Raw genomic sequence first — 14,871 nt, 5'->3', positions numbered from 1 at the left:
CGTCTTGGTCTGTCGATAATTAGGGCCAGATCTGACCCAAACTTTGGGAGATGCTGCATCACAGTCACGCTTCCTAAGAGCTGAGGGTGGCGCGAGGCTCTGCCTTTGAGTTCGCTCAAGCAGGAGGTGCTGCTCCACATCAAAGGACAGACTCCCTCTCATTGATCCATTTAGGCTCAGCCCGGGTCTCACTTTCCGTCCAGAGTCTGCAGTATTGAACACCGGAGCTATGTGGATTGTACGATACCCAAATTGTTTTGATTAAAGAGAGAGACTGTTCTTTCCTGGAACCCCTCAGAAGCTCCGTGATTCAGAACTCAATTTTGCTCCACGTTTTAGAAATCTTGCCATGAATGATAAACCACTTCCCTTGGAACGAGTGAAATATGTGTATTGATTCTGACTCAAGGCCGGCCCAGCTGAATCGGGGCCCTGTTCTGGGGCTCTGTTGACAGCGTCACCCTTGCCCCATCCTGCCATTTCACTGCTCCTTGGGGTGCATGGCCACGCATCCCCAAATTAAAGGCCGAGAGGTGAGTGGGAACAACGTGTGTGTGTCTGCTTACACGTTCTCACGTGATCTTTCCATGTAGTTGTGTAGTTCTTTGTACTCTCCGGAGCCCAGGTCTTGGCAGACCCACTTCACGTCGTCCTCACTGCTCATCGTGAGCGAGCTTGTTGTGGGGCCGCTGTCTTCCGCGGAGATGGTGGTGAAGGTAGTAAATCTCACTCTTTTCCGCTTCGAGGTAGGGGAGGCGGGGGGCTCGCTCTTCTGGTCTTTCCCGTCAGTGGCCATGGGCCCCAAAGGCTTGAACAACTGGCCGTTGCTGCTCTTCTGGGAGTTTGTGCTGAGGAGATACTTGCTCTCCTCGAAGTCCCTGTCGATGGCCGTAATCTGCTCCTCTGGGGAGGAGGCGAAGTTAATGTGGTTCTCCAGCAGTTCTGCCTGGTTGCTCAGCCCGACCCAGTCATGGGAATGACTCATGCCTTCCTGCTCTTCAAAGGGAACCTGTTTATGCCTGTATTTCAGAGCAAAGGCCACGCAGTTTATGAGGAAGACCAAAATGGCCAGGCAGAAGACGCCCAGCAGAGCATACATCCCAATCTCCAAGTCGCTCAGCCCCTTGGATGCCTGCATGAGGTCATTCTCATCCATGCCCCCACTGCTTCTGGGCACATCCACCTGGGCTGGGAAGCTGGTCAGGTCCACAGAGATAGTCTGGAAATGGCTGTCATCATCTAAAACGCTCTCCTGGCCATTCTTCCTCCGGAAGGTTGACCTCTCTGTGGTGGTTCCCCTTCCTTCTGTGAGGCCCACTGAGGAACTGCCGTAGTACTGCCCCTCTTGGCTCCCCCATTCTTGCAGGGGTTTCTTGGGCCTCCTGTCACTGACATGATTCTCCAGGTGAACTCCTGCCCCAGCATGCCTGCTGTCACTGGTGTTGGGGTTGGCATCATTTTGGCTGAATTTAACTTTGATGTTGGCGGTCCCGACGGCCAGCACACTCTTCCTCTTGGACTTCTGGCATGACTCGCTGATGACCATCTCCACCTTCACCAGTGGCCCCTGCCCTTCTGTTTCAGCAGCGATTTTAGGCCACTTGAATTTGGGGTCTTGGTGGATAGATACCACCTTCTCATCCAGGGATGTGGCCATGAGGGAGAAGTCTTTCCCATCATAAATATCCAAAGGCGTGACAGAGCCGTCACTGAACTGGACCCAGCAACTGATGGCCGCTTCCTGTTGGATAAAATAAGTAAGTCAATCAAAAAGGGTCAAAAAGCTCACTGAGCACAAGCCTTAGCAGAAAAGACTCGGTGTGGCAAAAAAAAAAAAAAAAAAAAAACCAAAAAAAACACTACGAGAACAAAGGAAAACCTTTTAAACAGTGTAGACACAGGAGATAAGAAGTACTAAGGCACCTGCACATCTCAGGTCACCTGGTTTTCGACAAGGGCACTGAGTCCACCCGATGGGGAAAGAAGAGTTTCTTTAATAAATGGTGCTGGGACACCTGGATGTTCACAAGCAGAAGAATGAACTTGGACCCCTACCTCATACTGTATATGAAAACTAACTCAAAATGGATCAAAGACCTAAATGTATGAGCCACACCCATAAAACTCTTAGAAGAAAACATAGCAGTAGTGCTTTGGGTACTAACTTTTAACAATGGGTTCTTAGATATAACACTGAAAGCATGAGCAATGGAAGACAAAACAGATAACTGGGACTTTATAAACAACAAACACTTTTGCTCATCAAAGGACTTTATCAAGAAAGTGAAAAGATAACCTATAAATTGGGAGAAAACTACTGGAAGGCACATATCAGATAAAGGTTTAATACCCATAATATATAAAGAACTCAAAACTTAACAATAAAAAGGCAAACAGCCCAAATGAAAAATGGGCAGAGACTTGAATGGACATTTCACCAAAGAGGATATACATTCAAGTGGCTAAAAACACATGAAAAGTTGCTCAACATCACTAGTCATTAACCAAAAAACAAACCAAACTTGTTGCTGTTGAATCAATTCTGACTCATAGCAACCTTATAGGCAGAGTAGAACTGCCCATTGGGTCTCCAAGGAGTGGCTGGTGGGTTTGAACTGCCAACCTTTTGGTCAGCAGCCGAGCTCTTAACCACTGTGCCACCAGGGCTCCAAATCAATACCACAATGAAATATCACCTCACCCCCCTAGAATGGCAATGATCAACAAACAAACAGCAAAAACAAAAATAACTAGTGTTGGGAAGGATGTGGAGAAACTGGAACCCTCATCCGTTGCTGGTGGGAATGTAGAATGGTTCAGTCCTGTGGGGAACAGTGTGGTGGTTCCTCAAAAAGCTGAACATAGAACTGCCATGTGACCCAGCAATCCCAATCCTAGGTAGACATGCAGAAGAAGTGAAGGGGGGGAACGCAAGCAGAAACCTGCACACCAGTGTTCACTGTAGCACTGCTCACAATAGCCCAAAAATGGAAACAACTGAAATGTCCATCAAAGATGACTGGAGGAACAAGATGTGGTTCATACGTACAATGGAATACTTCCAGCCATAAAGAGAAACAAAGTCCTGATGCATAATATGACATGGATGAACCCTGAAAACATTATGCTCAGTGAAATAAGTCAGTCACAGAAGGATAAATACTGTATGATCCCACTTATATGAAACAGACAAGTATAAGGAGACCCAAGTTTATTAGTGGATACCAGGGGAAGGAGGGAAGGAGAGCAAAAGGAGGGAGCCGTATCTTACAGGGCAATGAGCTTCTGTGAACGGTGGTAGAATAGTTTGGAAAAGGATAGTGGAAATGGTCGCACAACGTGACAAACATAATCAGTGTCACCATGTTATACGTGTAAAAATTGTTGAGTTGGCAAATGTTTTATTATATGTATTTTTACCACAATTAAAAAAAATCAGTCACAAACAAAAATGGTACTACATGAACAGAGAAAAACCTTTCAAACAGTGTGGACATGGGAGATAAGAAGTCGTAAGGCAATGAAAGAAAATTAACTCTTACAGAGATGTAAAACCAAAAGAAAACAACAACAAAACAGGGCCAGTATTAAACACTCTGTCATAAGATTTTTTTTTTTTTTCCTTTGGAGGTGTTAATAGAAAAATGGGTCCCTTGGGCAGTACAGGATCTACTTCTGCACAATAATAAACTGCATGTCAATGGATATTACCGGCTAGTGGGATCATTTACAAATGTTATACATTTAAATGAAACATATTTATTAAATTATTTTTAAGGTGTTTTAATACTGAATCTCCACTTATTACTCAAAATACACATTAAGGTCCCTAAATCAAGACAGGGACACCCCAGAGGGGCTACACCGGTCCTGCCTTCACTGGGTCTGCAGCAATGGGCTTGCACTAGCCTGGGGACACAGCCTTGACATGGAGCTGAGCTGTTAAACCAATCAGAGAGAGACACACACAAAGAGAGGGAGAACAGCCTTCTAGCTGCAAGGTCTTTGTCTCTGCGATTCCCCACCCCCAACCCACTGGAGGAATCTGGGACAACAAAGGGTGTCCAGGGCCAAGGCTTGTGCACTCCTGAAGCTCTTGCCTTTTCACTTTGCAGCTTCAGGTCTTCATTCCTTGCGAATGGCTTGGGGAGGCAGATCACATTACAGTAGATAACCTCTAATTGAGTGCAAGCCTTCCATTCTAGTTACTGTTAGGTGCCGATGAGTCAGCTCTGACTCCTGGCCACCTTATGTTCCACAGAACAAAACGCTGCCCAGTCCTCCGCCATCTTCATGATCGTTGGCATGTTTGAGTCCATTGTCGTGGCTACTGTGTCGATCCATCTCATTGAGGGTTTCCTTCATTTTCGTTGACCCTCTACTTTACCAAACAGGAGATCCTTTTCTAGCAACTTGTCTTTCCTGATGACACGTCCAAAGTAAGTGAGCCAAAGCCTTGCCATCCTCGCGTCTAAGGAACATTCTGGTGGTTTCATCGATTTTAGTAAAGATGCCTTTATACATTCATTATTTTATTGTGCTTTAAGTGACTGACTTTACAAATCAAGTCAGTCTCTCCTACAAAAACTTATATACACCTTGCTATGTACTCCTAGTTGCTCTCCCTCCGAGTGAGACAGCACACTCCTTTTCACCCCGTCAGATGCCTTTATACTTGACAGTGATTTGGGAGGCTCATTGCTTCCTGCCTTCTCCCGAACCTGCTCCATCCCAAGCCCCAAATGATGGACGTGTAACCCTGCCTACCTGGGTACAGCTGAGTGGACGGCGGGGGGCAGTTTTGACCAGAACATTTAATCTCAGCAGCCCTGAGGCAGTCAGCAGCTCTCTCTGTGTTTCTGTCTGTCTGTCTGTCCCTTTCTCTCTCATCTGAAATAAGAGCCAAGACTGACACAGTTAGCTGTGGGAGATGTGTGGGGACTTGCATCTAGTCAGAACAACCCGATGTTGGAGACCCTGCAACTTGGCCTTGATGTTTCAATGTCAAGAGATCCAAAGCACATGTGAATTTTCTGTTTGAGGAAGGCTCTGCTTGGAGCGGCCATGATGGACCGTGTGTAAGCACATACTTGGGCACAGAATATATGTGCAGGAGGAGAAGAATAAATTAGACCAAAGCAAACGACAGGGGAGGGACCGCACAACAACAGGGTGCTGACGAGCTGGCTCCTGTGAGGTCTTAAAGCTGGGTCTGTGAGATGCCCCCGGACCCTGTTGACTCTCTGGCTCCTGTGAGGTCTTAAAGCTGGGTCTGTGAGATGCCCCCGGACCGTGTTGACTCTCTGGCTCCTGTGAGGTCTTAAAGCTGGGTCTGTGAGATGCCCCCGGACCGTGTTGACGAGCTGGCTCCTGTGAGGTCTTAAAGCTGGGTCTGTGAGACGCCCCCGGCCCGTGCGGTAAATCCCTGTGATTGAAGCTTGCTTGAGCGGATCTCTCGTCCTTGCAGCCAACGAGCCCTGCATGCGACATAAGTCGGTCTTCGTTCTCGTTGCCGTGGAGTTGCCTCTGACTCATGGCGACCCCGTGTGTGTTAGGGTGGAACTGTACACCACAGGGGTTCAGTGGCTGAGTTTTCAGACGCAGATCACCGGGGCTTTCTTCCAAGGCTCCTCTGGATGGACTCGAACCTCCAAACTTTCAGTTAGCAGTTGAGTGTGTTAACCATTTGTACTACCCAGGGACCCCAAGTAAATTTTACACTGGTGTTGTCTTTGGAAGTAGGAAGAAAGGTACCCCAAATGTGGCTGGCTAGTCATCAAACTGAAGAGACAACCTACCCTTTGGGAGAATTCTGGAAACTTATATCTGATAAGGTTCTAATATCCTGCCTTTTTTCCCATCTACAACTTAACAACAAAAAGACAAACAACCCAATCAAAAAATCGGCAGAGGACTTGAACAGACATTTCACAAAGAGGATATTCAAATGGCCGACAAACACATGAAAAGATGCTCAATGCCATTAGCCATTAACCAAAACCAAACCCATTGCCATCGAGTTGATTCTCACTCATAGAGACCCTACGGTGACCCTGCAGGACAGAGGAGAACTGTCCCATGGGGCTTCCAAGGGGTGGCTGGTGGATTTGAATTGCCAACCTTCAGGTTAGCAGCTGAGCTCTTAACCACTGTGCCACCAGGGCTCCCATTAGCCATTAGGGAAATGAAAATCAATACCACCTTACCCCTACTTGAATGGCAATGATAAAACAATGGAAAACAGTTGGTGGTGATAGCCGGGCACCATCTAGCTGTACTGGACTCAGCCTCATGGAGGCTGTGGCAGTTTTGTTCCATTAGTTCTCTGGACTAATCTTTTCCTTGTGTCTTTGGTTTTCTTCAGTCTCTCTCGCTTCAGATGGGGTGAGATCAGCAGATGGCCACTCACAAGCTTTTAAAGGTGGTCTGACAGGGATCACAATAGAGGGCCCTAGATAAAGCTGGATGGAGAAAAATGTAGAACAAAATTCTAACTGACACACACACACAGAAAAGACCAGACTTACTGGTCTTACAGAGATTGGAGAAATCTCGAGAGTATGGCCCCTGGACATACTTTTAACTCAGTACTGAAGTCACTCCTGAGGTGCACCCTTCAGTCAAACTTTAGACAGGCCCATAAAACAAAACAAGACCAAATGCGCACATTAGCCCAGAGGCAAGGACCAGAAAGCAGGAGGGAACAGGAAAGCTGGTAATGAATGGGAAACCCATGGCTGAGAATAGGAGAATGCTGATCCATCTTGGGGCTGATAACCAATGTCACAAAATAGTATGTGTATTAGTTGTTTAATGAGAAACAATTTGCTCTGTAAACCTTCATCTAAAATACAATAAAAAAAAATCAATAAAAACCAAAACAAACAAAAAAACGGAAAACAGCTGTTGGCAAGGTTGTAGACCCTGATCCATTGCTGGTGGGAATGCAAAATGCTACTGTCATTGTGGGAAACGGTGTGGCAGTTCCTCAAAAAGCCTGAACACAGAACTACCATCTGGCCCAGCAATCCCAGTCCTAGGTATATGCCCAAAAGGATCAAAAGCAGGAACACAAACAGAAACCTGTACACCAACGTTCATTGCAGCACTTCTCACAAGAGCCAAAATGTGGAAATGCCCATCAGCAGATGAATGAATAAAGAAAATATGGTCTATGCATACAATAGGAAACCCTGGTGGCGTATGGTTAAGTGCTAAGGCTGCCAACCAAAAGGTCAGCAGTTCAGATCCACCAGTTGCTCCTTGGAAGCCCTATGGGGCAGTTCTACTCTGTCCTATAGGGTCGCTATGAGTTGGAATCTACTTGACAGCATTGGGTTTTTTACAGGTTTAGGGGGCGGGAGATAGGGAGAAGGGGAAGTCATTGCTTAGGGGGCACTAAGGTTATGTTAACGGTGCTGGGATAATTTGGAAAAGGATAGTGAGGATGGTTGCACGTCATTAGCCATTAAAAAAAAAATTAGCGAGACATAAATCAAAACTACACTGAGATACCCCCTCACCTTCAATAGACACCACCTCACCTCCATCAGATACTACCTCACTTCTCTTAGACACCACCTCCCCTCCCTCAGACACCGCCTCACCTCCCTTAGACACCACCTCATCTCCATCAGATACCACCTCACCTCCTTTAGACACCACCTCACCTCTGTGAGATACCCCCTCGCCTCCCTTAGACACCACCTCACCTCTATCAGATACCACCTCACCTCCTTCAGATACCACCTCACCTCCTTTAGACACCACCTCACCTCTGTGAGATACACTCTCACCTCCCTTAGACACCACCTCACCTCCCTTAGACACCACCTCACCTCCGTTAGATACCACCTCACCTCCCTTAGACACCACCTCACCTCCCTTAGGCAGCACCTCACCTCCGTTAGTCACCACCTCACCTCCGTTAAATACCACCTCACCTCCCTTAGACACCACTTCACCCCCCTTAGACACTACCTCACCTCCCTTAGACACCGCCTCACCTCCATTAGACATCACCTCACCTCCCTCAGACACCACCTCACCCCCCTTAGACACTACCTCACCTCCCTTAGACACCACCTCACCTCCGTTAGACATCACCTCACCTCCCTCAGATACCAACTCACTTCCCTTAGACACCACCTCACCACCATTACACTGGAACAATAAAAGAAAGAAAAGAGCTCTTGGAGAGGTCCTGAACAAACTGGGACCATCACCCATTACTGGTGGGAATGCAAAAAGGTTGCAAAGACTATAATCAATGTTACTGAATTGTACGTGTAGAATTTGTTGAGATGGTGTAGGTTTGTTGTGTATATTCTCACCACAATGAAAAAACACAAGTGGTGACCCTGCGCCCTCCTGCAGCCCAGCCAATAGATCCGTATGTGGTTAGACGTTGGTGTGGACCAGCCCCTAAACAGAAGACCCAGCGCAGAATCCATCCAACACGACACTGATTCACCCAGTTCCTCTAATCTGCCATGAAATCTGAGCAGGACATTCAAAGACACTTTGGATTTCTGGAGATGGAAAAGTCAGAGCCAAGTTGCACACAGGGACTACAGCCCATCCAAACCATGGAGCAAATCTCAGGGTAGCATGTTCAGCTCTGTGTGCCAGAAATGGATTAGCTCTTTGGCCTGGCTCGAGCTGTGTCCTGTCACTTCCTTAACTCTTAACTGGTGTCCCCAATTCAGCACCCCCTGAAGACAGAGCAGCCCCAGTTACTTCTCTCTGTTCTCTGTGGCTTGCGCCCAGGCTGGCCTCTTTCTGTGAAACAAGGGAGGTCTGCTTTTGGCAGGAATTCTTATCTTTACAGGGACTGTCCACTTTCAAGTGTTTTCTAAAACTGGAGCCCACGCACAAAGGCCACATTGTGGGTGAGGGGATTAGTGACACCTGCCAGGGAGCAGCAGTGACATGGGGCGACAGGGAGGCTCTTTGTGTCCCGGGGCCAGCCTGGCTCAGTGCCCATTCCCGCTCTGAACACAGCCACGGCCTCCGTGGGAGCTCACGGGTGGCCAGGTCTGGTGACCCGCCTCCTGAGGGGGAGCTGTCCTGTCTGATGGGGGAAGCTTCCAGAAAAACCTCCCCGGTGGGCTGGGCCTCCCACCAGCCCCACACGAAGACAACCCCTTTACATGGGTGCTGAGAGAATCGATGGTCTGCGGTCACTGTCTTGTTGTTAAGTATGCTCCTAGGAAATAAGGCATGCCCACCCGTGAGGGAGGAGAACACAGGACATCTGCAGATTCCCTACAAAATGCTCCTTTCGTTAGGAAACAATGTTATCAACATACATGGGCAAGCACACGGCACACATATACATACACATATACATAATGCACACACATACCACATATATACATATATACACATACGCTCACCACACATATACAACATACATACATGGTACACGTATATGTACACATACACCCACAACACACATATACACAATACACACCACACATATACACACAAAACATATGTACACACAAGTACATACCACACATATACACACATACACATATGCTCACCACACATATACAACATACATACATGGTACCCGTATATGTACACATACACCCACAACATGCATATACACAATACACACCACACATACACACAAAACATACATACACACAAGTACATACCACACATATACATATATACACACACAGACCACCCATATACAACACACATATACACTACACATATACATTCAGATACATCTACTTTCACACACAACATGCATAAACACAATACACATGGGTACACATAACACATGTGCAAAAACACATAACACATATACATATATACAACTCACATACACATGTACATATACAATACATACACGTACAACATGCATATATACAATACACGCTACATATATACACACAGAACATACATGCATACATACATGCCCACACATACACACAAACACAACACACAATGCACACATCACACGTGCATGCACATATACTAATACACACATACAGGCAACACACACGCCACACATATACACATACACACGTGCACATACAACACACATATATACACACGCACGTATATATACCATACACACACCGTACACATGCATTCCACACTCACATACATACACAACACACATACACGCACCATACACATGCATTCCACACTCACGTACATACACAACATACATACATGTATGCACACCCACACAACACGCATGCCCACATACACAGGATACACACACTCACACATACAACATACGGTGCATACCACATGTGCACAGACACACAGCACACGCTCTGTGAGCACATGCTCCTTCCTCCGTATGTCAAACGATGGAAAAGAAAAATCCTGACCGCTATCATGCGACCCCATTTCTGCTAAATGGAAAGGGGTGGAAACCATCTCCTCACACCCCCCAGCCCCCTAACTAGTCACCCTGTTTTCCTTGCAGGGATGAAGCGGCAGGATGTGGTCGCTTCTGTGTCCCCCCTTCACCATCGAGGTACAGCCGTGCCCACAACCAGAACTGCCTGTGTGGACAGCTGACCGATGAAAAGCCCACGAGCCTGCATGACTGACCACCTGAGGAGCCCTTGGCGTCGTGGCTGAGGGGGAGGGGCCTCCTGTCTGCTGTCTCTGGGTGGCCTGTCATCTCTGACTCAGGAAACTACCTTCTTGTGCATTTTCCTTTCGGGAGCTGGCAGAAGGAGGTAGAGCACGCACCCCAACACAAGCCCACCCAGACTGACACACCCACTCAGTGACTCCACCCAGCACGCGGCCCTAGGGGTGTGTGACCCCGCTTGATGTGTGGCCCCACCCATCACGCACCCATCCGCGTGTGGCCCAAGCCCCCACACACCTGCTTGGGCCTCTGCAGGAGCTCCTGGGCCACTGCCGTTGCAAAAATGGCCCTGTTGCTGCCTGGGCTGAGCTGCAGGGACAGCGACAGCCCTGTCACGAGCTGGACGCCGAGGTCCGTGATGGTCACCTTCTCGTCCAGCACCATGACGGTCTTCTCGGCCAGGATGGCATCCGACAGGGGCGACAGGACCTGCGGGCAGAGCACAAGATGGGGGCTGCTGTGAGCCCAGGAGTCACCCACACACGGGACGCTGGGGGAAGGGTGGACCCAGGAGCAGAAAGAACAGGAGCCAGCCTCCCCCAGGGCTTCCTTTAACACCTACGGCTCACCTGTGCACATGGGACGCAGTTCTCATTGACAGCAAGGTGCTACCATGGGGTGGCACCCTCTTCCCACCCCACAAATAAACTCCACCACCACCAGCCATCCCCAACAGAAGTGTCCCCGTATTCACTTCCTGCACACCTGCCTGTGGGCTACGGCTCTTGTACAGCACAGAGCAGCTCTACGGTCACCCAGCAACTATGCCATCTAATTCATTTGTGTATTTTGTTTTGTTTTTAAACTCTAGCACGAAAGAGCAGTGGTTTTAGTATGCTAGTTATATATTGATGTATTTTTTTCTCACACACATGAAAATCAACATGGAGCTAAGAGGTGGAGATCAATGGTCTGTGCACCCCTAAAGTCATCTTGTGTGTCACTCCATATTTTGGGGAACACTGAGCTGCGATGCTCAGTTACATTTTGGAAGACAGTCCACAGCTCAAATCCATATATTTTCCTGCTTGAGTAAAATAATCTCTTTTAAATACTGGCTGATCTCCCAGAATGCACTTGTTCTAAGTCTCCCAGAGCCCACTGCACTCTAGCTACAGGGACCCTCATGCACACCTTTCTGGAGGCGTCACGGACAGGCTCATAGGACCATGCCATCACCTCTAAGTGGGGTACTGTTACGGACTGAATTGTGTCCCCCCAAATGTGTGTCAACTTGGCTAGGCCAGGATTCCCAGTACTGTGTGGCTGTCCTCCATTTGTGATCTGATGTGATTACTCCTTAAAAAAAAAAAAAAGAATCCACACCTGTTGCTATCAAGTGGATTCCAACTCATAGTTGGACTCTATAGGACAGGCTTATACCCACCCTACAGGACAGAGTAGAACTGCCCCACAGGGATTCCAAGGATCAGCTGGTGGATTTGAACTGCTGAACTTGTGGTTAGCGGCAGTAGTGCTCAACCACTATGTCACCAGGGCTCCACGTAATTACCTATACGTTGTAAATCCTACCTCTATGATGTTAATGAGGCAGGGTTAGAGGCAGTTATGTTAATGAGGCAGGACTCAATCTACAAGATTAGGTTGTGTCTTGAGTCAATTTGTTTTGAAATATAAAAGAGAGAAGTTAGCAGAAAGGAGAGGGGCCTCCTACCACCAAGCAAGAAGAGCCAGGAGCAGAAAGCGTCCTTTAGACCTAGGGTCCCTGCGCTGAGAAGCTCCTAGACCAGGGGAAAATTGATGACAAGGACTTTCCCCAAGAGCCGACAGGGAGAGAAAGCCTTCCCCTAAGACTAGCCCCCAGAATTTGGACTTCTAGCCTCCTAGACTGTGAGAGAATAAACTGCTGTTTGTTAAAGCCACCCACTCGTGGTATTTCTGTTACAGCAGCACTAGGTGACTAAGACAGGCACCTACTGAGGAGTCAACCATCCTTTGTCCTCAGCAGGAGGTAAATGACCTAGCCCAAGGGAGCCTCCTGGTCCTTGCCCATCCTGTCCCTAGCATTGGGTACCCGCCCACAAGACCAACAGGATCATGTACTTTGTTCCCTCCTCCAGCCCACTTCTGACATGACCAAGTTCCCATCCAGCCCAAAGCCGGGACTCAATAGAGGCAGCAACGACACCACGGAGGGACGGAAGGAGGTTTAGGGGACAGTGGTCAGTGATGTGGGGTGGCTGGTGCTCACGCTGGTGATTCCAGTAACACTAGCTCACCTCCAGGGCTTGATTCCCAAGGTGGGAACATCAGCCATCACTTAGGGAAAAATCACGTACCAGAGGGTCGCACGAGACCCAGCCAGAGGAGCTGGCCCTTTATTTTTCTGACGTAAGTAATACAGGAAGAATTCCAAGATTTCTGTCATGAGGTTGTTGCACTTATATTACGTCACTAACAGTGTCTTTAAATTTACTCGCTGTGAAAAGAGATGCTGTTCTAAGCAATGACATATGGCTAGGATTCCCAGTGGGGCAGGGACACTGGGAGCCTGGGCTGGATTCCCAGTGGGGCAGGGACACGGGGAGCCCTAGGCTGGATTCTCAGTGGGGCAGGGACACAGGGAGCCTGGGCTAGATTATCAGTGGGGAAGGGAGACAGGGAGCCTGGGCTGGAATCCCAGTGGGGCAGGGACACTGGGAGCCCTAGGCTGGATTCTCAGTGGGGCAGGGACACCGGGAGCCCTAGGTTGGATTTTCAGCAGGGCAGGGGCAAAGGGAGCCTGGGCTGGATTCCCAGTGGGGCAGGGACACGGGGAGCCTGGGCTGGATTCTCAGCGGGGCAGGGACATGGGGAGCCCTAGGCTGGATTCTCAGCGGGGCAGGGACACCGGGAGCCCTAGGATGGATTCTCAGCGGGGCAGGGACACCGGGAGCCCTAGGATGGATTCTCAAGTGGGGCAGGGACACGAGGAGCCTGGGCTGGATTCCCAGTGGGGCAGGGACACGGGGAGCCTGGGCGTCTGGGCATCATACCTGAATGGTGGTCATCCCAAGCTCCTGTCCTATCAGTACTTGTCCCCCCTGCAGCTGGAGAATCCTGGGCTCCTCCACCTTCATGAAGTCATGCACCAGTTCGGTGATGTCCACTTGCCAGTCAGAGCCCAGCAGGTGAGCCAGGTGCCCCTCGGGCTCGGCCGCCTCGGCCACAAACTGGGTGAGGACCCGTACCATGGCATGCTGGTACTGGAGGGCACAGCCCCGGCCCCGCCGCTCCTCCTCGTCCTCCTCCTCGCTGTCCCGGGCTGGCCTGTTGAAGAGGCAGTTCAGTCAAACACATACTTCTGGTTAGTCACCTGCCAGGGGCTGTGGGCTGATCACCACATGAGCTGTGAAGGTGAGTGAGCCACCATCCCTGCCTTCATGGGGGTCACAGCCTGGTGTGGGCTCAGACAGATAAGCAGGGGCAACATTCAGGAAGTGTGTCCACGGGTATGCATGTTGCTGTGATGCTGAGCAGGTCTCAGCAGAGCTTCCAGGCTAAGACAGGCTAGGAGAAAAGGCCTGGAGATCTACTTCTGAAACTCAGCCCATGAAAACCCTATGGATCACAACAGAACATGGTCTGTATGGCACTGGAAGATGAGCCCCCTAGGTTAGAAGACACTCAAAATACACAGTGGCTGCAACACAGGACTCGAGCAGACCAACGATGGTAAAAATGGCACAGGACCAGGCAGTGTTTCGGTCTGTTGTAGTTGGGAACACTATGAGCTGGAGCCAATTCCACAGCATCTAACTACGGCGTGAACAATCATCACAGCCCTGTAAACTAGTCCACAAAGGAGCAGAGTATGTAAGCCAGAGCAAGGCAGGATGAGATGAGAAAGGCGGTGAGGGCCAGAAGAGGACAGATGTCGGTGGGTCCCTCGTCACCTGCTGCCTCATGTGCCATCAGCCCCTTCTCAGCACGGTCAGGTCCTCCAGCAATCAGCAGCTGCTCACTCTCAAGCCTGCTTGGCCACCATATCTGACCTGGGCGCTGGCTGCTATCGCACCTGGGCAGGGCCAGAGCTCCAGGAGTCTTCCCCTGCAGGTCCCTGCCCTCCGCAGCACAGATCCCCACCCCCCACTCAAGTCAGAACACCCTACAGGCATGATGGGATCTTTGCTAAAGCCATCACCCAATGGCTGGTGGGTCCCACAGCCTTCGTCCTTGGGGCCACCCCTCTCCTGTAGTGGTAGCATCCACATTGCCTTTGTGCCCTCACGCCTGGGTTT

General features: G+C 49.3%; 1 protein-coding gene across 1 annotated transcript in view; it reads right to left on the bottom strand.

Moving 5' to 3' along the window:
* Positions 1–557: 557 nt before the first annotated feature.
* The window catches only part of TMEM132D (transmembrane protein 132D), a 725,131-nt gene continuing 710,817 nt past the window's right edge, over positions 558–14,871 (bottom strand). The window contains exons 7-9 of the mRNA XM_049866226.1: positions 13,627–13,900; positions 10,868–11,059; positions 558–1,741 (exon numbers count right to left, since the gene is read on the bottom strand). Of these exons, the coding sequence (XP_049722183.1) occupies positions 563–1,741; positions 10,868–11,059; positions 13,627–13,900 (1,645 nt within the window). The 3' untranslated portion in view covers positions 558–562. The remainder of the gene's footprint in view (positions 1,742–10,867; positions 11,060–13,626; positions 13,901–14,871) is intronic.

Source organism: Elephas maximus, chromosome 22 (genome assembly GCF_024166365.1).
Source record: "Elephas maximus indicus isolate mEleMax1 chromosome 22, mEleMax1 primary haplotype, whole genome shotgun sequence".
NCBI classification, from domain to species: Eukaryota; Metazoa; Chordata; class Mammalia; order Proboscidea; family Elephantidae; genus Elephas; species Elephas maximus.
Note: the sequence above shows the minus strand (reverse complement) of the source record. Positions and strands in the feature narration are given on the sequence as shown.